Genomic DNA, 24,109 nt, shown 5'->3' with positions numbered 1-24,109 from the left:
AAAAAAATAGGAAGTTTTATCAATTACCATCGTTATATCAAGGTAATACAACCACATAAGAGTTTTCCTTCCGACTCTGCATATCAAAGATGCACACAACAAAAGTACAATACACTCCAAAGATGCTAATAACACAAAACAAAGTAGAGCCGAATAAGCTGGAAATAGATCCCCACATCCATAGTTATTCTACTTAGGTTTGGATGCGGAGCCATGATTAGCAATTTATCTAATTTCCATTTTATTAGATTAAAAAATCTAGACAACGCTAATCCTACGGTTTTCAGTTTCTAAGTTTTGAGAATTCTAGGTTCCAAAGATCTCCGAATAATATCGAAGTATCAGCTTTGCTTTAAACCTCCTCCGACTAAAGTTGTAACAGATGATATGTTCAAGTTATAAGAATGTTCCCTCACAACAAAGAAGGTGACACAAATATAACCAGTAACACTTTTAGTCATGTATAGTGCTACATTATTATAAATGTTGATACAATAGTTTTATTTATGAACCTCTGAACATCGGATTGCTGTTGGAGCATTGAACTAGTGAACCGGGTGGTTTGACGAGTTAAATGATATGGTTTTATGCTACATATTTTAGGCATAAGTCATACACCATATATTGCTCATATCCTGTGTGTACCTAACAGTTTTGCTGGTGATGAGAGTGTGACTGCGTGAGAGATCAAATTTGTTTAACCCAAAATCTAAAAAAAGGGGCAATCAGCAAACAAGAAATACGTCGAGTGCATATTTGGCTGCAGGGGGAGCGCAGCCTCAGCATGCTTCAGCAGTAGGCCAGTAGCATCATTAAATCTGAGTGAGAGAGAGGGAGAGTGAGAGAGAGGGGTCTTGAGAGGAGGACGGAGAGGTACTTATCTTCTGCTCTCACTTTAGCCACCTCAAATTTGCTGTTTATAGCTGGTGAATCTTTCCTGTTCTAGTGGTTTCTTGGTTCCAAGCTTGATGGATTACGGATTACGGTGTTCCGTGTCCTTGTTCAGTTGCTTTGGAGTTTTGTGTGGATGCGGTTCTTGCTTCCCCTTTGTTTTCTCAGCTGGATCTTCAGAAAATTGTTTCTGCGAATTATTGGTCGCAGAAAACATTCTTGGTTGTAGGTTCATCCTTGCTTGGCTAACTAGAATACGTGAATCCTTCAGGGAGTTATAGCTAGCTTGGAATCTTGCCTTCTGCCTTAACTTTTGCTGATTTGGTGTTGTATTACTAATTTTTGCGATAATTTTAAGCTAAATTTAGGTGGTCTACTGCTCTTGAGTGAATTTTCAGATTGGTTGCGTTATGTGGCTATCAGAAAATAGAAAAGGGGTTAAGAAAAAGCATGCTGAAAGTACGGTGGAATTGGTCAATATTAGAAGGGCATAGGTTTATGTGATATGTGACAGATTTGTTCTGCTTTGAGTAATATCCCATATTATGGTGGAATTTCAGTTCTTATTCCCCTGTAAGTGATAGTTTTCCAGAACATGGATGGTAAAAGTAAATCATCAAATAAAACCAGGATTTTTCTGTTTAGTGCATGCGACAATTGAGAGGTTTAGAATGATAATGTAGGATCTTCCGCAGGGAAGATAGTATATAGTTGGGATCACTTTGAGTGAATAATTCTAAAGAATCGTGTGGTTATCTGAAAGTAGACCTGAAGGAAGTATAGTGCCTTGTCAGTTGAAGGACAGATAAAATTATTGCTACTTGGAGTAGCTTAGAATTATCACTATTACAAATTATTGGTAAATTTAAGGTGATATTTGTGCTTCATCTTCTTTGGATTAGCTTGGCAGCACTAAGAAGTCATCATAAGGATGCCACAATACTATTTATTAATGAGAAGATTGATGCCTCACAATGATCCTTCGATTTATTTTATGTTTCTTTCATTTTCAACTGTTCATCTAACTGTGTTAGGGTATTTGTTCAAATTATTTTATAGTCTGTGCGGAGAATGAATAACCAAATTTATGTTTCCACAGATTTACCTATTACTTTGGCATTGTTTGTGCATAACTGTCTGTTCAGCTGATCTATTATTGTATCGGTGATTTGTCCTGAATATTTTTTCTAACGTTGAAAACAGGAAGGATAAAAATGTTTCTGGAGCTTGAGTGATGCCATCTGATAACGAAAATGCTTCAGCGAAAAATGGATGGTTACCCAGTTCATTCCATGCCGAACTATGTAAGTTGAAGTTTGGTTTAGTACTGTAGTGTATCCTGAATTACATGATGTACAACTTTGGATAACCAATTTACTTCCGTGTGAATTAGGATTTCCTGTCTGGGGGTGGTTATTCAATGAAGCAGTTTGTTCTTAGCAACTCTGAAGGAGATTCCTCATCAACAAAGTCCGAGCAGTCTCGCCAAGACTTATCTGCAGTGAGTGACAGCAGCCTCAATGGACAACACACACCAAAACAATCTGGTAAAGAATTTTCGTAAACACCATTATATCGCTACAAATGTATTCTTTTGGTTTATATAATTAATTTGAGATATTCTTACGAAGAACATATTTAGATGTGATCCCTAGGTTTCCAAATTATTATAGATATGGCAGTTGTAGTATTTCAAACAATAATACTGATATCATAAAGTTGTCTTCAAACCTCATTGGATTTAAGTTTTGATTACTTTCGATAGCGTTTGATTTGTAAGCTTTAAGAACTAGTAATAATAACAATTGGTGCTTCAGTCTTAACCAACCTTCTCAAACCGTGTACAAATTTGTTCTCACTCGACACTGTCCTAAATATTCCACATTGAAATTAGGTTTACTACAATCAAAATATATCATTGTTGTCTATAAATGGTTACTGGATTTTTTTTTTCTTTTGTCTGTAATGTATTAGGCTTTTCATCAGAATCTTCTACATGCTTTTAAATCATTTTAGGTGACGATGACTACTAGATAATTACCATATCTGGGCACCCTAGGGTTTCCCGTAATTCTTAGAACATATATTTATCTCATGGAAGAAGATCTTTGGACGAAAGAAAACTACCTGTAGATATATATGGATTCTGTAAACAGGTAAGTTTATCTCTAAGAACGGAAAGGAAGACTTCAGATGACGTACGACGCCCACTCTATATACGGAGCCGGAGGACCATACGGAAAAAAATAAGAGAGATTACAAGTCAAATAAGCCCTTACATAACCTAGAAGACACCATAAGCCAAACAAGGAAGTCACCGACTAAGATATATCTATCTAGATTAGCTACGCACCATCTTATAATAAACTCAGATCAATACAAGACAAACATGATGTAGGATTATTATCCTAAGGGAGGTCTGACCCTGTCTAAAAAACCCTCTGTGTGTTTTTTGATTCGTTTGCTCAAGGCATCCCCCATCTATTCTACAAATTCGTAATATCGGTGGTTCACCAATCGTCGATAGTTGGCACCATCTGTGGGCATCATAACAGTAGGCGTTGAAGATTCTACACAGAACATACCGATGACTTCACCAAAGATCGGGTCGAGTTTTCCGGATGAGGGGTTCTACGACAACTTCACCCCTCCCACCGACGAACTGAAGATTGATCAGGTGAATTTCGATGAAGATATTTCAGTGATGATTCTAGCGATGAGGTAAGTCGCTTTATGGATCAATGAGCTAAGGATTACGGTATCGAGTTTGAACCACTTGGTTGCCATGACAACCGTGAATGCCCAATTCACTCCAAGTCAGATCTTCCCTTGCAACTTCCGACAACATGGATTGTCAAGATACCTACTCGGAGCAATTTGACGAAAAATCCATGATGGATCTAGACACTTCCTCTAGCGAAGGTTACCCCCAAGAAGTCTTTATCATCGGAGACAGTGGTGATGGTCTGGACAATCATGATGCTCATCCTGCAAACACACAGGTCCCTCCTGCTTCGGGTTTAGGTGACGGCCAACAACAGCTGAGCACGCTGCCCCAGATCCTGAACCCTAACGGAGCGTAGTAGGGTACCATCTCCCGATCATCAGTAGGGAGCTCAATGCTTCAGATCTGCAATAGCTCAGAGGCTCCTTCTACAAGAGGCCCTCCTGCGTCCTCAGACTACAGATCTGACAACCCCAACCGGTAAAGACTTGATGAACTCAGCGATCGACATGACGAAAGAAGTTCTCATTTAGGCTGAGAATTCCCATCTGGCTCTAGCCGGAAACTGCTTTAATCGGGGGAGAACGTGTAATGCCCTGTCACGAGAAGTAAAGAGACTCGGAGAGGCATAGGAACAAGGCGTCCAGGGATGAAAACTGGGCAGCTAACCACCGTAGGACCTCTCTAGTCAAAGGTCATCCAATCAATGACTTGTGCGAAGTTATCGAGTAGTGGAGATGCCCGAGGACACCCAAGGTGGCACTGTCCGCCCCTCGATGATCAGATCGCGAGACGTTCCAACACCGTTCAAGCCGGGGCCGATCCCTGACCCCTGTGGGTAAAATGCCCGTGACTGCTTGAACCAAGCACAATGCCATCAACGGATGCCTAGCCTTTTCTCCGGAGCTACGAAACGTAAGCTGGCCAACTAGGTTTCACTCTGGTTTGATCGAGAAGTACAATGGGAGCACGAATCCCATTGAATTTCTCCATAACTATACCACAGCCATCCAAACTGCTGGTGGGGATGAATTACCTCCTCACAACACTTGAAGGGGCAGCTAGGACACGGTGACCAACCTATCGTCGGGGATAATCTACTCATGGGAGCATATTTGCAATGTGTTCTGAGCTAACTTTCAGGGTACGTACGTTTGCCTCGACAAGAAAAACGATCTCTATAGTTGCGAGTAGACAGAGAACGAAACACGCGAGTTCGTGCGCTGCTTCAGCAACACTTAGAACACCATCCCTAAGATCAACAACTATGATGTCATCCAAGCGTTCACTCAGGGGGTTAAGAGCTGGAGATGCATTGAAGACATCGCCATAAAGGAGCCCGAGACGGTCAAAGAACTCATGAGGATTGTCGATAAGTCCACCAAGGCCGAGGGCGCACTCCTCTTCGTCAAGGAGAAGGCGCAGGGCATCAAGCATTCTCAACTCGAGCTTGACGATGACAAGGTCAAGAGCAAGCGCAAGAAGAACACCACGGGATGTAAGGGCAAGAAAGCTAAATCTGATGAAGTTTTTGTAGATATGCTCAACATCTGTCTCGACAAGTGCTCCGGTTCTTTCTAGGGCAAGAGCTTCACACAAGGATCCTGCGAACGTGATGGTAAGCCTTGGTGTGACCTCCACCAAAATGACAACCATAGCCTCCACGAGTGCCACCTATGGAAGAAAATGGTCAAAGAGGAGGTCAGGAAAGCGGCCAAAGGAAAGAAGACCCACTTCGCGGCCTAGTAGGGACACCAGCTCCAGCAATAGTGAGGATGACACGAACTCGATGTCTTTTCAGCCAAACGAGAGGATGGTCGACCATATATTTGTTGGGTCCGCCTCCTACGAATCCAAGAGGCAGTACAAGACGGTGGCATGAGAATTCTTAGCTATCATCCCCAAGGGTCGTCAGGCTATTAAGTGGTTGAATGTCAAAATCTCCTTCAGCCAAGACAACTATCCAGAGAATTTTGTACGATCAAGCCGCTTCCCGATAGTGGTTGAGCCTACAATCTCAACTGCAGGATCATCTAAGTGCATATCAACGGAGTGAGTTCCCTGAATATCCTCTTCATAGGAGCACTCTAAGAGATGCAAAGCTCCCAATCTATCATCAAGCCAGTTACGCAAGTCTTTCACGGTATAGTACTCGGATCTTCGGCCACTCACATCAGTTAGATATAGCTCCCCGTTACCTTCGGGAAGCATGATAATTTCTGACCAAAGAAAATTATGTTCAACGTGGTCGACTTCGAGACGGTTTACAACGCCATATTGGGACGACCAACCCTGGCCAAGTTCATGGCCACCACACATTATGCTTACCAATGCATGAAGATCCCGGAACCCGAGGGGGTCATCACCATCTGAGGTTACCCAAGTCTGTTGCGACAAGCAGAGTCTTGACATGGCAGTTCAACACCAACCAAGTAAGGAACCCAACAGCTTATGAGTCAAGGTGAACAAGAAGCCTTAGGCCCTATTTGGTTCAACTTCTGCTAGCTTTTACTACTCAGAAGCAGAGAGCTGAACCAAACAGCTTTCTGCTTCTGGAAGCTAGTCTGGAGGAGCTTTTGTCATTATTAATAGAAGTCAGAAGCCAGTATGGAGGAGTTTTGTAGCTGATGAGGGATGAGTTCTGAGGAGTATTACATATATTATACATTTCATCCACATCAAAAGCTAATTCAAAAGCAGCTTTTCAACATCAGCTTTTAAAAGAGCTTTTGGAAAATCTCAGCCCAATCAAACAGGCCGTTAGTCATGACCACGACCAAATCGCCTCAAGATGCAAACCTAGAAACCTGGGGTCTTGGTTACATGACTACAATACCCCCGAAGTAACAAGGCCCCTGCTTATCGGTTTAATCTAGTCTGTGCTATTTAGATTTAAGATATTAGGTCTACAATAGCTCGTTAGCCATCAGTAAACTCCATAAGCTCCAAGTGTAAGTACTAAGAGTACATTTCGTAATAATAAAGAGCATATTGCTTAGACAATCGCTTGGATTCTTTTCCCTCCTTACTTGTCTTTCTGCTCATCCTCATGCCTGACAAACGGGGTAAGCTGCTTCTCGGGTCCTTCGTCCCAAACGCGAACCTGGGACGGTGAAAAGCTTTTCTCGACCCAAAAGCAATATAAGTTATCTTTGCTTTATTAAGTTTTTTCTATTTACATTGTCTATCCAGAAAAAAAATTTCGGACATACAGTTAGGGACTTAACAAGTACTAGGTGTTGGAAATCAAAAATGACATATTGTGTGCCATCTAAAAACAAACTCTAAAAAGAAGGGAAAGATTGTTATGTTGCAAACTCAGGGTTGAGAAATGGATCATTATCGTGTTCCACGAGTGACCGGCTATGACGTCTCCCACTCAAGTGGACCTAAGACAGGTCATAATAAATGCTCTGATTAGTGATTAACGTGTCCCAAACTAATCAAAGAAAGAAGTCAATAAGGAGATCATGATATGTTGTCGAATGAGTCCAACACAAAGTACTTCCATCAAATGCAAAAAGCATTTAAATTCCTACAAGTCTTAAAAGCTGTCAAGTGTTTATTACAGACCGCAAGGTAAAGGAAAAATCTACAACAAGGACCCAAGTCCGAAGTCCATAACGTCCACGAAAGCCTTGGCTGACCCGGTCAGCCCCTCCACCCTCTCTGTCGACAACTTGTCTGACTCCTCCCTGAAGCTATCCTGGAGAGCATCGAGGTGGATATTTGGGTAGTGGTCCTTCAGGATGGCCAGGACAAAGGCGACCGCTTGCTCTACGCTCTGCCTGGCTTGGCTCGAGAGGTGCTCGACCACTTTCCCTTGGAGTCCTCTGTACACCTAGGCGAGCTGGGTCGCCCAGGTGGCCAGCTTGGCTACGTCGCCATCACCGGAAGTCTCCACCTAGATCCCAACTTCGGCAAGCACCTCTTGGAAGATGTTGAGGGGTGCGACGAGTTCTTGTTAGGTGGCTAACACCTGGCCCCCTCCTAGGCCATGTCTTCTCGGATCGCGTAGAGTTCTGCAGAGTATTGTGTTAAAGCAACAAGGCGAAGAAGTGGCACATTGGGGTCACCAGAGACATACCCTTCGTTCAGCTCTCCAGCTCGGCGTCTGCCTTCTCCTTCTTGGCGGACACTCAGGAGAGTTGCTGGCACAGGGCCACTAACCCTTTCTCTGACAACTTTGTTCACATAAACATGTATAATAGACGCTAGTTAGAAGTTTAAAAAATGTTTCATGGGCCCGAAACTGACTGCTCTAGCCCCAAAATGGTTTCTGAAGTGAAATTTAGGAAGCAAATCCCACATAAAGAGAATTCATGGTAACTTTTCAAATAACAATTGCAAGTTTCAGTTTTTTATCGGTTTTCTGCCACCACTATGTTTTATGAGGTGTTTTATGGTGCTTGAAAATTGTGTGGACCATCCATTAGTGGCAATTCAATGCTTAACAATCAAAGGAACCTATGTGAAGGTACCAAAATCGTGGACCAGGTACCAAAATAGGATGGAAGGTTAGGTTGGTAAATTGTTACAACATTAAAATTGAGATGGGGTAAAATGAAAAAAGATATAATCCCGTCTATTATGGGATGAAACAAAATCACATCTAGTTTCATATTTATCCGCTTAATTTCTGTGATCACAATGCCTCCAACCTTGTGAATAGAACCAACGTCTGTATTGTCGCAGCACCATGGAATCGAGGAGACAAGGAGCGAGATGATGAGTAGACAATTGGGTTGGACCACAGCGGATTGTGGAGCGAGATGACGAGTAGACAACTGGGTTGGACCACGGCGGATTGTGGGATCGGAGGCAGCCAGTGGAATGAAACGGAGTCCAGTAAAAACTGTAGCTACACCATGCGTAGGGTAGTGCGACGAGCTGATGGCACCTTGCAAATAGCAAAGCAGTTACTGACCAAGCAATATGGCAGGCTGTGGTCACTGGAGTTGAATACATACCAGTGTTGTTTAGCATCCACCATGTAGGAATTTGGAGAAGGGTAGCACATTAACGAACACTAAAAAAAGGTTGAAATTACATGTTGAACAATGGCTGGACATGAACTACGTTGATGGATAAGTGCACATGAGCACAGCTATTTTTTCTCAGCGTAATCCACAAGTTCACCAGGTCCTTGAATCCATCACAAATGTTGCATGTTCTCATGATCGAGTCAGGTATGGCTTCTTACAAATCGCGTGATATTTCGTGCAACAAATCATGGAGAACACTTCTGAGTCCAATGATGCGGCTGTAGAGGAAAAAGCAGGTGGTGGGATTGGATTACTTTGCAAGCACAATAAAACTTCTCATGTTTTAAACTTGTGAGTTTTAGAACAGATTGAGTATTATTACTGAAGTGGAACTCATATTCCTAATAGTCAAGCTTCATATTTATCATAGTTTAATTTGGCATGATAAACTAAAGCACTTTAAAATATTTTGATAAATATTTTACATTTTTCTTTCCACTAAGTGAGAAAAAAAGTTATGGGTGACGGATGATAACCGTCATGGGTGACAGGTCTTGCACCCATCACTCTGAACGCGTCACAGATGACTAATCATAAGTGATAGGTAATGACTCATCACCAATGAGATCATAGATGACGGGTCATAACCGTGACCCGTCACTGACGTGCGTCTCTCATTTGTTGAGGAGAAAGACATAAGTGATGGGTGAATAGGTTACCCGTCACTCAAGTGACGGGTAACCTATTCACCCATCACTTATGTTTTCACATTGGAGACACACTTATACTTAACATAAGTGCATGATTATTCTGTTTTCTTGCCACATCCTAAAGCATAGTCAGGATTTGGTAGTCATCTTCTCCCTGTAAACAACAGCAATGCATCTAAATCCATATTGACAAACACACTTGTATAAGAACTCACTTTATCATAAAATCACAAAGGTTACAAAGTTACAATCAATTCATCACAGAATCGCAAATGTTACAAAATTTCAATCAATTCATATTACATAAGACCTCACAAGGTAGGGTTTCTATAGTGCAACTCTCCACGTGGGTTGATGACTTCAGATATCATGAACTCGGTGATCCGGTGTCGCATCTTAGGGAATATAGCGTTGTCGAAAAAACAATCTGAAAAATCTTGCATAATTTGACGCGTAACCAATGTCATTTTATCATGGGATTAAACTAATTACTAAAATTAGTTATGAATAACTTATATTGAATTTACATCAGGGGATTTCATTTCTTTTGCTCAGATCGTGAGGAGCATGTTCCATACAATATAGAATTCGTAAGCATTGCCCAGTGGTTGTTGGTGGCACTGCTGAAAAGAAAATTTACTGTTAAATCAAAAGGAAAAAAATAGCAACAGAGAGCATTTAGTAATCTATTTGATAGCATTTACCGTGAACCCAGTCTTGTGTGACAATCTGCAGCTGTCTTTCGCGTTGTAGTCAGGATCAGCTCGAAAGTACTTATCAAAAGCATTGTATAAAGAGGGATCGATTAGAAAACATTTGAATCCTAGAAAAGTTAAATATGTAAACTAAGCTAGTCAGAACTTACACATCGAGGAGTCCTTTTACAGCGCTATAATCACTCTCTCAAGGTTTGCCTTTTGGTCCTACTAGTCTAAATGAGTCGAGGTACCACACCAAGTTCCACTTGAGGCAAATGACCAATAAGACCCAATGTCTACTGGTGTTGTGGGCACTCAATAGGTAGTCCATTTTGAAATATTGTTGCATTGTCCTGGCCACATAGTCCACAGCGTAGTTGCTATGAAGTTGAATGACCAAGATTGTAATGGGCTTAGGGTCAAGAAATCCGATGAGCTCCTTATTCTTCTTTGTTTATTTGATCGTGTCTATAGATAAGAATATAATTAGATTCAAGACTTAGTGGTATTAATTAATGAATGTCCAATTTCAAAGGACTTATAATGTGAAGATCCGTAATAACCATATGTCCATGGCATCAAGGTTGAAGAGGTCATATAAGTCATTGAAACCCACAAGAAAGTAGCAATCTTCAGTTAAGAAGTGACATCATTTGTATTGTATAACTATGGATTGAGCCTTGGTGTCTCTAGAAGTCTGCATGTAGTAATTATGTAGGTCGACACATACTTATCTTGTCCTTGTTAGATCATCTACCATCATCAAGGGCTTCCCATATTGGAATTTTATGCGAACACTAGCCCATGCTGCTCCAATGTTCATGGACTTCTTTGTCGGTACAATGGTCTTCAACCTCTTTGGCAGGTGCTTCTTAGAGCCTTTCTTTTCAGCCCCCTTTTCCTTCTTTTTTGGCTCTTTGGGGGAGACGGAATTGGAGCTGGAAGCGAGGCCGCCGGATGCGGAGGTGTAGCAAACATGTCCCTATTAGGGCATGTATGTGATTTTGGTGATTAATAATAATATAGTCAATGTGACTAATATGTTTGTCAAGTATATGATTTAGTAGGTCTCATAGATGCAATACATAAAGAAGTCACCAAACCTGAGACAAAGTTTAGTTGAATTAGAGAAGTCTTAGGAAAAATAACTGCATTAGAAGGTCTCATGATACTCGAGTTGTACACGTTGGAGTATTTATGACAGAAGAGCTCAGAGAAGAATCTACACGCCGAATTGTCTGATGCTTGAAGTTGGCAACACCGGAGTATTTTTGTCACAGGGAAGAAAACTGAAGAACACGTGGAAGGTCCAGCGATATGGAGTTGAATATGCTGGAGTTTTTCTTGCAGAGAAGGTTGCAAGTGTTGAAGAGTGAAGATCAACACGCCGAATGGTCCGACACACTGATGATATACATGCCGGAGTATTTTGCGTAGAGAAGAAAATAGCTCGGTTCGTAGAAGCAGTGTACACGCTAGAAGGTCTGGCGATGAAGTGAAGAACACACCTGAATGTCCGGTGTTCACAGAAGGTTTGAGTGGGGTTCCAACGACTAGTTTTTGGATGATGTACACGTCGGATGGTCCGATGAGTACAATGTTGTTTACATCGGATCATCTGGCGTATACAGTAAAGTTGAGCTATTGTGGCAACGACTAGTCCGTGGGGTTGAGGTTACAAATACCCCTCCACACGGTCATTTCAAGTTTCTAGAGTCCAAAGGAAGCTCATATACAATAGTGAAGACATCTAAGCCACCAAAGTGCTAAAAGTGATCATCCAAGGTAATTAGCACATAGATTAGTAAGTGATTAGTGATATTAGGCTAAGAGAGAAGTGTTGCTAGGTGATTACTGCCTAGAGAGGGGATCAAGGAGCGAACCTACATTGTATCAAATGGTACGTCGGTATCTTAGAGTCTTGGTGACTCGTCAGCATCTTGGGCCATTGGTGGCTCAAGTTTGTTAACCCTCTGACTTGGTGTAGAGCAGCGGCAAGACTCTTGTATGGGGACACGGAGACCCTTGCCTTACTAGCTCAAGCTCCGAAGTGAAGACGGCAAGTGACTGGAAGAGAGGCTTGTGGTGAGGTCTTGCCTTGGTGGCTTGGTGGTTTAACTTACTTGAGGCCTAGGTGGCTCAAGGGTTGTGACCAGGTACCGTCTAAGAGCTATAGCCTACGTGGTTGTTCCAATGTGGACTAGGGGTGGTGTTTATGCTATCAATACTACGGGATAAAAATCACTTGTGCCAAGTTTGCTCTCTACCTTGTTTACGTTTCTGCATTTACATATTAGCAATCTCTTTTGAGGGGTAGAGTAGACACATTAGATAAATCTAAAACACATTTAGATAGAAATTGATATAGGTTTATCTTGTGAAATTTTTAGAGCCAATTAGTTTTAAGTGTCCTAATTCACTCTCCTCTTAGGACATCATCGATCCCTACAGAAGGCAGTAAAGCTAGTTTCTCTGGAGGAGAAGGCCTTCTCTGGAAGTGAGGGGTGCGGCGGCGGTGCACTTGAAGCTCATCCAGATTGGGATACGCTGGAAACTATGATGTCGTTCCTCTTCCACTGGATCCTTTGACGAAGAGTTTCACCCAGTGTTGTGACTTCATCATTGGGGAGTTTCAACACATGATCGGTGGCATTACTATGTACCATGTCCATCGTAACGATGGCATAGCCAGCATGTATCGAGACCGTATGTAAGATATGAACGTCTGGAAGCACCTGGCCCTTTGCAACTTCGATGTAATACCCGCCAGGCCTGATTACAAGGCTGCAGGGAGTGGGCCCTTCTAACAGGTCAATCATATACGGCTCGGTCACAAAATAAAACTAGAAGACATAATCACTAACAAATTTGGAATTAATTATTGGTACAAGTACAAAACCGTCCAGGTAATTGACATTTGCCAAGTTATCTGTAGTCCTATCCCATTGTTAGTCAACAAGGTACAAATACATAATGTCCTAAATTTGTATGATTTAGACTTGAGTTGGCTCTTTCAGGAAGAAGCATTCAACAAAACTTCTAAGGCATGTTCAAAGTCTACTTCATGTAGATCCAGTATAGGGAGCCATATAGAAAATACTTTAAATGGAGGGTGTGACTTGAGTTGGCTCTTACAAGTATCAAGTTGACATGATATTCAGTTGTCAACATTACATGGACATGGTATTGGACATCAAAAGTCCAATATTATCTATTTGTTGAATATTTAGAGTACAGTGACAGATATAGCAATCAAATATCAGGTGTAGCATATAGGATGTATAAAAGAAAGATATAGATATAGAGAAGGTTTAACCAAGGCTCTCATACTCATAGCAGATCCAACTCCTCACAAGAATTGGGAAGTCTCTCTTTACATTGGTAACAATCATTTACGTTTGATAAGATGGTTGGACTCTAAAACCAGAATAGCATAGATAGCGCTTTGAACAAAATGGCTTAGGATAAGGCAAACAAACATCCTAGAGGTAAGTAGTTAAAGCAAATGCTTGTACTATGTGACTGAATGTATCGAGAACTACAATGTTCTTTCTTTCTTCCTTCACTAATTGTCGGATGGTTTGACTTCATTTTAGAAACCAATACAATTCCTTATGAAATTCCATATACCCCTTAAATAAATCCATTCTAGCACAGTCAATATTGCATAATAAACAACACTACCGTAAATACAAGCACATACTTTAAATGGAGGGTGTGGATCAGATGTAGGTGGGTGTCAATCAAGAAAAAGGTTCATGCCAAGCAAGACTCTAAACTATTTTCTCTATACATTCCTGACTCCACCAACTCAACTTACACAGATTGATGAAATAGAATTTCACTATCTATAATCATGAACAAACAATACATCAAAAGAAACTAACTCTTCCAAACCCAATGTATAAGTTTTTTTCTTGACTTTACTCATTTTCGACTGAACCGAATCATAAGAGATTACTAAATGAATAACCCATTGTGCTTGTCACAAATGTGATGTGTCACACCCGGTTTGAACGGATAAAAACAGATGCGGCTTATGTGTGCCCAGGATGTTTAACACACGTAAGGACGTCACAACTGAAGTAACAAAAGCAATACTTTAAACGAAATAAACATTAAACTCTTATAGCAATCGACATATATTGTCTTCTAGGAAGATATCTGCCGTGGAACAGAAGCACTGGTGCCAAAAACATCGCAGACAACCGATCGGGAGACACACCTCTAGAACTTCAGAACCTTGTCTTGATAGTGTTCAACATCTTCACTCACTGAGTAGTACCACACATGTTGCATGGTATAGGGAAAATAGCAAGTGTGAGCACATAACGCGCTCAGCAAGCATACAGAAAAATAACGATATGAAGGCTTATAACAATGATAGGTTAACACGTAGGTTTATTTGCATAAATGCTAGCAATAAAAGACTTTTTAGTAAAAGTATTAAATTAAGTGAAGATTAACCCAACTTCCCACCAACATCAACACTAAGGTCAACACATTGATCAAAACCTTCACTAAACGTACCATCCAACACCACAAACCATAGCCAAAACCATTTCATCACTATAAGCAAAATCATTCCACCAGCAACTAATCATGTGAGGATCCAAGTCTCTCATGACCGTGAGCACGACTGATATATCAGATTTTACTTCTGTAGAGGTTGTTCAGTTTTCCCCATGAGACGTGATTTCATCACTTGCAAGCAAGTGACTAAATCCTCCATTATACCCACGTTAGCTAGACGCTTACACACTTCCGAGGTGTGCGGTCAGGAGATCACTACAAAGCCGTTACAAAATTTCGTCCAGATTGTGTATGCCCGTTGAGGTTTCACTATCGTCAAAGTGGTGTCACACCACCTAGAAGCCCCCTCTTACATCTTGTAGCTCTAGAAAGAATTACTCTTCTCTTCCATTATACATTCCTTACCACTAACCAAATGGTTCTGGCTTAAAAATCTTCCCTACACAATCACTCTTACAGTTTGACACACACAAACTGGAATTCACTAATTAATAAGCCAGACCCCTTATAAAAACTTATGGTTGGTATGGTATTTCTTAGGTTGTCGCTGTACGAACTGGTTCTTACTTAGGTTACTTAGCAAAACTAAACCAACAGCATAACTACGATCATCATCAACACCTCTTGCTCAAGGCCTAAGGTTCCATGTTACTATGTTATTATTCAATTAATAATCAAGTATAAAACACTTCCCAACATTCTCGATAGCATGACTAAGCAATTCTACCCATGAAAGACATATAACCATAAACCACTTAGGCTTCAAGAAACGATAAGGGAATATCTAGATAAACCCTAACATAGGTGACTTCCTATCAAATTGACATTGCATGCATACTTTATAAAATAAAATATATTAAATAATAGAAGCAATATGATCAAGAAGTACACTTGTTTTTACCCAATGCTGCTCAGTGTTGTTGAAACCTTGGTCTTGAAGTTCCTCGAATAGAACCAAAGCGTTATCAACTAATTATGTATTCTATCGATAAACAAAAGCAACATCCAATAAACACCAGATAAACTCTAAATTGTAAAAATAATAGGAACAGAACGATGGACTGGGATCTTGGTTGAGCTAGACAAGAAGAACGAAATTGGTTGGTCTTCTTTTGAAGAAAGATAAAATGATAGGAACTAGAATTTCACTTGAAATAATAGAAAAGACTTAATATGAAATGACTGAAATGATTGTTTGAAGTATTAACATATGTGACCTATCAATTTATATATTTTTTAGTATCATAAACTCATGTTTGTGGTACAATGACATGTAGATCTGACCAGAACCTATATGTCGTTGAGACAACCATAAATTTCCTAATAAAAATAATGTTTTCATGTTGTAGGGATCTAGATGTTAATAAAGGATAACTACTTTAGAGATGTGAGAATTGATACCTAAAACTAGCATGGTTAGATCATGAATTTAAGAAGAATTTAGTACACGAATCGCATAAATTGGAATTACAATGAAGCATGATAGGCTTTCGAAAGACGGATTAGGTTGAAAAAGAAAGACTAGTTTACTAGAGTTATTTTCCTATGGGAAAAGGTTTTACCGTGCGATTATTGTGTCAGGTTTGACATCATCATTGCACAAGGTTTAAGAAGTATAGGCTGACTATACATCACTGACTAGACTAAGGAATATGATGTGGTGCTGACTTGGTAAGCTATTCAAGCACCGTCTTGGATTAAAGAATGGGTGCGCTAAGGTCTAGTCTCGACCATCCATGATGGATCGAATAGCAGGAGGCTTCTAGGTTAAGGATGCTGTCGGCGATTCTGCGTAGTGGTGACGGCTCAGGTTTTGTCGAAGATAGCAATAAGGAGCGTGGTCACTGACATTAACGTTGGGCTTCAGTGCCATTTCAGCGAAACAAGGGAAGCATAGTGTAGAATGTGGAAAAGCTAACTCAAAGGTATGGTCGGTTTTGGAAGGGGTCATCTGAGGTAGTGGCCGCGTCTAGATGCAGCGACGAAGATGCACGCGTCCTAGAGATTTCTATGCAATTTGAGTAACCGTCTGAACAGAGTTGTTCATATATCCCAGGAACAAAATCATATAGCATGGGTTTAGGAAGATCATCTCCTGAGAGGGAGAACAATCAACGGAGATGAGATGGGTGGCTGCTGCGACATGCTATGGTTAGCAACCACGTTTCGATCATGTCGCTGCACAATCGGTGATAGTATCCTAGGGTCACGTAGAAGACGTCATGGGACATGCAGTGACGCAGATGGCACTTCCATGCAGCTTATGGATTGACGGGCAACGCGAAAGCAAACCCGGTGCGCGTGTAGAACACGTTTAGAAACTGGACAGCGGGCATGTCGACTTTGATCCTGGCGGTTTGGCTGCTCTACTGGACGACCTGGTTGGTTAGGGTGTGGGGAACATCATGTGCATGCGCTGGTTAAAGGGCATGGTAAATGGTGACCTAGTTGGCCGGGAACAGCGATGCCAATCGGCAACGGCACGGCTGTCCGCGACGGCGACGACCGTGGCAGCGTAGATTGAGCTTTGGCCAAGGCTAGGTCTTGGCTAGGGACTTAATATGATGATAAAATAGGGGTAAGGAAGGATAAGGAGGGGTCCTTATCTTGCTTTGATGATCGGGGGAGGAGGATTCGCGGAGACGATGATGTAGTGCATCACAGGCGGCGACGGTGGCGACTCTGGCGAATGACGGCGCACAAGCAGGGTAGCTGCAGCTAATAGGGTTTGGAGGCCTGGAAAAGGGGTAGGGGAGGACTTGCAACACCTATTTATATGGGTGGCTGTCCGAGCTGAAGTCCAAGCCGGACACGACTCGGGTTCGAGTTCAAGTCAGTTAGGGTTTTTTTTTACAACCCTCTATTCTGAGTATAATATCTCCACCGTCCGGACTTCAAATTGGACGTTTCTGGACTCCAAATTGTAATACTAGAAAAGATCTACAACTTCGGTATTCATTGGAACTTCTGTAAACATCATCTTGATTTCTAAAAATGCATCATGAGATAAACTGTTTGAACTGAGACTTATCTGCGCAGCACTGATTTCGGAGACAATAACTCCTAGCTCCATTATCCAAAAGGGGACTTCCATATGTTCAAATCAAAGCTCTCCATGAGGCCTATAACTTTGTTAGTATCAAGATTTACTTTTGAGGCCATATCAAACTCTAAAACTGTGTGGGAAGATGAGGTTGTTCTGGACTCTGCGACTATTCATATATTTTATGGATCCTTTCTGTTGGGCCTTCTAGAAGACTTGTGTGCCGGCTAAGAGCTTGGGCTTAGGCAGGATTGGATCCATGACACTTTAGCCATATTTAAGGTTTTAGAAAAGAAACATTTGTAGAGAAATTTAAATAGGGTTTAAATAGGATTTAAGGAAAAGAAAAGATTGACTTTAAACAAAGGTTTGGATAAGATTTGAGTTGAACTAGAGAAAGATCACGCATGATCAAGGATTGAAAAGATGATGAATTCAAAGATTTTGAATTCTAACCATTAATATCCTTAACTTATTCACTATTGAGTTTTGTAAAAGTCTTTTCAAAACCTTTTTCACTCAAAACACCAAAGATAAAGAAAAAGAAAAAAAACCTCAAATGCATTTACCTAACTCCTAACAAAACTCAGCATGGAATGCAAAAAAAAAACTATATTGATTGATTATTTATGAAAATAGGTTTTCAACATATTCTACTGGTGAAGCTGTTCAATAATCTTGAATTTTTTTAAAAAAAGTTGCAAATTCTGAAAACCAGTATGTTACAAATCTACCCCCTTAAAGGAATCTCGTCCTCGAGATTTGGACAGAATAGAAAAGAGATAAGGGAACTTGGTCTTTATGATTTCTTCTCCCTTTCTGTAATTGCTTTTTGTTCTTGTGGTGACCTCATTACACTGACATATTTTGATTACTTTGCTTTTGATGGCTTTCTCAATTGTCTCAAGAAACCTTGATTGATTTCCCTGAACATGTAAAACTTTCCTAAATATTTCATTCCTTCTTCAGTAGTCGTTGTCATTAGAAAACTCTTATCTTAGTGTATTCTCCAAAACTTAGTTACCTTTCCTTGTTTTACCTTTAGTCTAGGAATGACATATTGTTCTGAAATTCGGTTTAGTTTCCCTCAACATAAATAACTTCAGCCAAAATCTTGAAGTGAACTATGTACCCTGATCCGACACAATCTCCTTAGATACACCGTATAGACAAACTACCCTTGTACTTCTGAGGTGAATGAAATTCACTAAATCATGAGCTTCTTTCAGAATCACTCTATATAATAAACTTCTTTTTAGATGCAAAGATTTTCTTTCTGAATCGTACTGTGCCTTGATTATCTTTCATAAATACTGAAACTTTACTATCCTCGGTGACTTGCCTGACTTATTTGATCTTCCGACCCTCGAGCTGACTTTTGTGGATATCTTGTTTTAAAGTGCAGTCCTTTCCCATTGCAGTTGCTTCCACATATATGTCAAAACCTAGGTTAAGTGTTTCATACTCCTTCCATCACTCTGGTTGACTTCCTTGAAACATAGTTGTGTTGTGATAACTCTTCTGTCTCACTTCACTATTTCCTAACTTTGCATACCAGTTCATTTTGGAGATGGCACCTACGTTCTTAGATTCCAAAGTGGCTAATAGGTTTACCCCCCATAAAAGGAATGCTAGAGGACTTCTTTGACATGCATTATGAGTTATTAAGAAGTAGATAGACTAGAGATAGAGTGGATAAACATTAACATTTCTTGGATAGAATGAGGGGAAACGAACTTCCATTAAGTCTTTAACAGATTGTAATTAAGCCACATGATTTGATGATACGAAGAGATAACATCGGATTCTCGTTATTACAAGGTTGCACTTGACATGTGGTATATCACTCTCAACTTCTTGGTGCCTACCGAGCTTCTTTGGGCTTGACAACATCCTGTTAAGCTTGACTATCTTGAGTTGCTGCTTGAACATCATGACGGCCTGAATGCTGAACTGAGGTCTTCATCTGGGGTTGAGGGTTGATCCAGTTCCAGGCGGAAAACTTCTTGGGGCATCTGCTGGCGTAATGTCCTCCTCCACAGTGGAAACACACTACTTTTTTTTTAGTAGAATCTTGGGTTCTATTCTCACCCAGATTTGCAGGATGGGGAATTTTGAATGTTGGGGCATGGTAGAGGAGTTTTTTTTTGTCGTACCATCCTTTTCTTGACTGACGGTATTGCCTTATTGCACTGATCCAACTTGATTTCCGCACTTCTTGAAACGTTTTGCCTTGTTTGGCTGAAATTGGCTATAGGTGATCACCCTATCACTGATGTTGAGTTCCCAAGGACCGTTTTGCGTCCTGGTGTCCTGTTATCCATAGTTGTTCTAAGTGAGCATCTGGCTTTCATTACGTGCTTGGGGTTGAGATCGAGTAGGTTTTAGAGTGTTAGTGTTGGCCTGATTTGGAAAGTTCTTAGGGTACCTATTCATATAGTATCATTCATCTCCACAATGGAAACATCATTTGCTTGAGGCGGGAGTAGCTATGTTGTTCTTGGCTTGATGAGTGGCAGGCGGAGTATAACGGAGTGTCTGATAATCAGAGTATTGAACAGGTGCTTGGGGTTGAGGTTGAGGCCTGTACTAATTGTTGGGATGGAGTATAGGCTCTTGCTGAGGAGTTTGAGTTGACAAACGGGGACGTGCGTTACTTTCTTGTCCTTGGAATGGTGTCTTCCTCTTCTTACTGTTGTCCTACTGACTATGTTCGTCTTGTGCACTTAGAGTTTAAGTGATTTGTAGCAATTTTTTCATGTTCTGAGCCATACTTTGGTGGATCTAAGTCTGTGTTGCTAAGGGTTGCTCCTTGTTGAACTGTGGTAGCGTATGCTGGTTGTCGCTGTCATTGTTGCTGGGGTTGGTGTCCTCATCATACTGATCTTTCTTTGTGTTCATCATCTAATCAGAATTGAAGAGGAAGGTTGGGACACGAAGAGAAAGGACTAGAAGGAGAAAACCCAGTTGTACTATTACTATAGAGATAAATAAAGAATATTGTTGTTACCAGATGCTAAAACATCCAACAATGCACTCTAGCACTTAAACAAAAAATCCAAATCACTCAAGGCACACTACACGAAAGCACACTAATAACATCGTTCTAACATTCCTAAAGAATACCAAAAAAATCCTCCTATGACTCGAAAAACTAAAACTGAGAGTAGCGCGAAGGTATATCTTCATGTCTTCAATATTGTGGTACATGATTCTTCCTTGTAACGAAGTGTCTTCAACTTCATCAGGATCTCGAGGTATAAGCATCAAGTGGGATCGTCAAATGCATCCTTCTCAATCGAAGTAACTGGGTCTGGTTCAATAACTAAAAGTTTGTAAGGTGGAGTGTGCTGGAAATTTATTTTGCTTAATAGGTTGGAGTATGTAAGTGGAGAGAAGATCTGAGAGAGTATAAAAGCATGGGGAGGTTTTTTTTCAAAATAGTATTTTTAAAATATGACCTTATGGCACGATCATTCTATCTAGGCTTACGTCCTACGGTTAGTATGACTTTGCTACCATCTCTGTCACATCTGGTTTTAACGGACCAAACTGGATGTAGCTTATGGGTGCCTAAAATATTTAACACACATAAGGATGTCATATGTGAAGTAACAAAAGTAATACTTTAAACAAAATAAACATTAAACTCTTTTAGCAATCGACATATATTATCTTCTAGGAAGATATCTGCAGTGAAATAGAAGCACTTGTGCCCAACAAAACCGCAGACAACCGATTGGGAGATACATGTCTAAAACATCATAACCTCGTCTTGATAGTCTTCAACATCTTCACTCACTGAGTAGTATCACACATGTCGCATGGCATAGAAAAAATAGCAAGTGTGAGCACATGACGCGCTCAGCAAGAGTATAGAAAAATAACAATATACATGCTTATGACAATGATAGACTAACACATAGGTTTATTTGCATAAATGCAAGCAATAAAACACAGTTAAGTAAATTAAATTAAGTAAGATTAACCCAACTTCCCACCAACATCACCACTAAGGTCAACACTTTGATCAAAACCTTCACCAGACGTACCATCCAACACCACAAACCATAGCCAAAACCATTTCATCACCATAACCAAATCATTTCACCACCAATCAATCATGTGAGGATCTAAGTCTCTCATAACCGTGAGCACAACTGATATATCAGATTTTTACAATCTACAAAGGTTGTCTAGCTTTCCCCACGAGACATGATTTCATCACCTGCAAGCAAATGACTAAATCATCTATTATGCCCGCATTAGCTAGACGCTTACACACTTTCGAGGTGTGCGGCCAGGAGATCACTACAAAGCCGTTACAAAGTTTTCTCTAGATTGTGCATGCCCACTAAGATTTCACTGCTATTAAAGTAGCGCCACGCCACCCAGAAGCCTGCTCTTGCGTCTTGTAGCTTCAGAAAGAATTACTCTTCCTTTCCACTACACATTTCTTACCACTAACCAAATGATTTTGGCTTAAAAGCCTTCCCCCACATAACCACTCTTACGGTTTGGCACACACAAACTGGAATCCACTAATTAATAAGCCAGACCCGTATAGGAGCTCATGGTTGGTACAGTACTTCTTGGGTTGTTGCTCCACGAACCGATCCTTACTTAGGTTACTTGAGCAAATAAAAAATCAACAACATAACTACGATCATCATCAACACATCTTGCTCAAGGTCTAAGGTTCCATGTTGCTATGCCATTATTTAATTAACCATCATTGTTGCATAAGTTCATTAATCAAATACAAGACACTTCTCAACATTCTCGACAGTATGGCTAAGCAATTCTACTCATGAAAGATATCTAACCATAAACCACTTAGGCTTTAAAAACGATAAGAGAATATCTAGTTAAACCTTAATATAGGTGACTTCCCATCAAATGACATTGCATGTAAATTTTATAAAATAAAACATTTTAAAATATAGGAGCAATATGGTTAAGAAGTACACTTGCTTTTTACCCAATATTACTCAGTATTGTTGAAACCTTGGTCTTAAGGTTCCGCGAATAGATCCGAAGCATTATCGACTAATCGTGTATTCTATCAACAAACAAAAACAACATCAAATAAACACCAGATAAACTTCAAATTGCAAAAAAAAAAACCGTAACATAATGATAGGCAGCTGCGGCGGCTAGGGCTTGAAGGCATGGAAAAGGGGTAGGGTAGGATGTGCAGCACCTATTTATAGGGGCAGCTGTCCGAGGTGGAGTCCAAGCCGGACACGACTCGGATTCAAGTTCGAGTCGGTTAGGGTTTCTTTTTCATAGCCCTCTATTCCGAGGACGATATCTCTACTGTCTAAACTCCAAATTGGACGTTTCTAGACTCTAAATTGTATTGCTCGAAAAGATCTATAACTTTGGTATTCATTAGAACTTCTGGAAATGCCATCTTGATTTCAAAAAATACGTCACAAGATAAACTGTTTGAACTGAGACTTATCCGCGCAGCACTGATTTTAAGGGTTATAACTCCTAGCTCCATTATCCAAAAGGGGACTTCCATAGGTTTCAATCAAAGCTTTCAACGAGACCATCTCGAACTCCAAAACTGCATGGGAAGATGAGGTTATTTCGTGGATCTTTTGTGTTGGGCCTTCTAGAAGACTTGTGTGCCGGTCAAGAGCTTGAGTTTGAGTAGAATTGGGTCAAATGGCAATTTAAGCATATCTAGGGTTTTAGAAAAGAAACTTTTGTAGAGAAATTTGAATAGGGTTTAACTAGAATTTGAGGAAAAGAAAAGATTGGCTTTAAACAAGGATTTGGATAAGATTTGAGTTGAACTAGAGAAAGATCAGACATGATTAAGGATTGAAGAGATGATAAATTCAAAGATTTGAATTCCAACCATTAAGATCCATAACTTATTCACTATTGAGTTTTGTAAAAACGTTTCAAAACATTTTTCACTCAAAACACTAAAGAGAAAGATAAAGAAAAAAAACTCAAATGTGTTTACCTAGCTCCTAGCAAAACTCAGCATGCAATGCAAAAAAGAATCTATATTGATTGATTATTTATGAAAATAGATTTTAAACCTATTCTACAGGTGAAGCTGTTCAATAATCTTGAAAAGTTTTAAAAAGTTACAAATTCTGAAAACCAGTGTGTTACATGCTGACTTACTAACTTCACTTCTTGATCAGATCTAAGAAACTAGAAGGACATGACTTACCACTAAGCCAACCCCTCCCCCAATAATTCATCCAAGAAACGCTAGAGATACATGATACACCATATAACCCACAAGGCTCGCACCAAATCAAAATATGAACATAATTTCATCGTAGCCAAGAGAAAGAGCAAACTAACTTGAACGGGACTCCTTTGGGGCGGCGGTGGCGGCCGGAGGAAGGCAACGGCACCGGGCTCCTAGTCCTCCTCATCAATGGGGGCGAGGGCGGCAAGGGCAACCTCCTCCTCTGGGATAGTGGCGGCGCAGGCAGCGGGCTCCTGGTCTGATGAGACGGTGGCGACGACGGTGGGCTCCTGGGCTCGAA

General features: G+C 40.5%; 1 protein-coding gene across 4 annotated transcripts in view; it reads left to right on the top strand.

Moving 5' to 3' along the window:
- Positions 1–643: 643 nt before the first annotated feature.
- Positions 644–24,109, top strand: part of LOC133915953 (nuclear transcription factor Y subunit A-7-like) — a 32,893-nt gene continuing 9,427 nt past the window's right edge. For 2 of the 4 annotated variants that reach the window (XM_062359382.1, XM_062359380.1), the window contains exons 1-3: positions 644–873; positions 2,095–2,195; positions 2,285–2,438. In XM_062359382.1, coding sequence (XP_062215366.1) covers positions 2,145–2,195; positions 2,285–2,438 — 205 coding nt within the window. In that variant the 5' untranslated portion in view covers positions 644–873; positions 2,095–2,144. The remainder of the gene's footprint in view (positions 874–2,094; positions 2,196–2,284; positions 2,439–24,109) is intronic. The other 2 variants (XM_062359381.1, XM_062359383.1) reach the window with 2 other exon arrangements.

Source organism: Phragmites australis, chromosome 4 (genome assembly GCF_958298935.1).
Source record: "Phragmites australis chromosome 4, lpPhrAust1.1, whole genome shotgun sequence".
NCBI classification, from domain to species: domain Eukaryota; kingdom Viridiplantae; phylum Streptophyta; class Magnoliopsida; order Poales; family Poaceae; genus Phragmites; species Phragmites australis.
The sequence above is the reverse complement of the archived record's forward strand: the minus strand, read 5'-3'. Positions and strand labels throughout refer to the sequence as shown.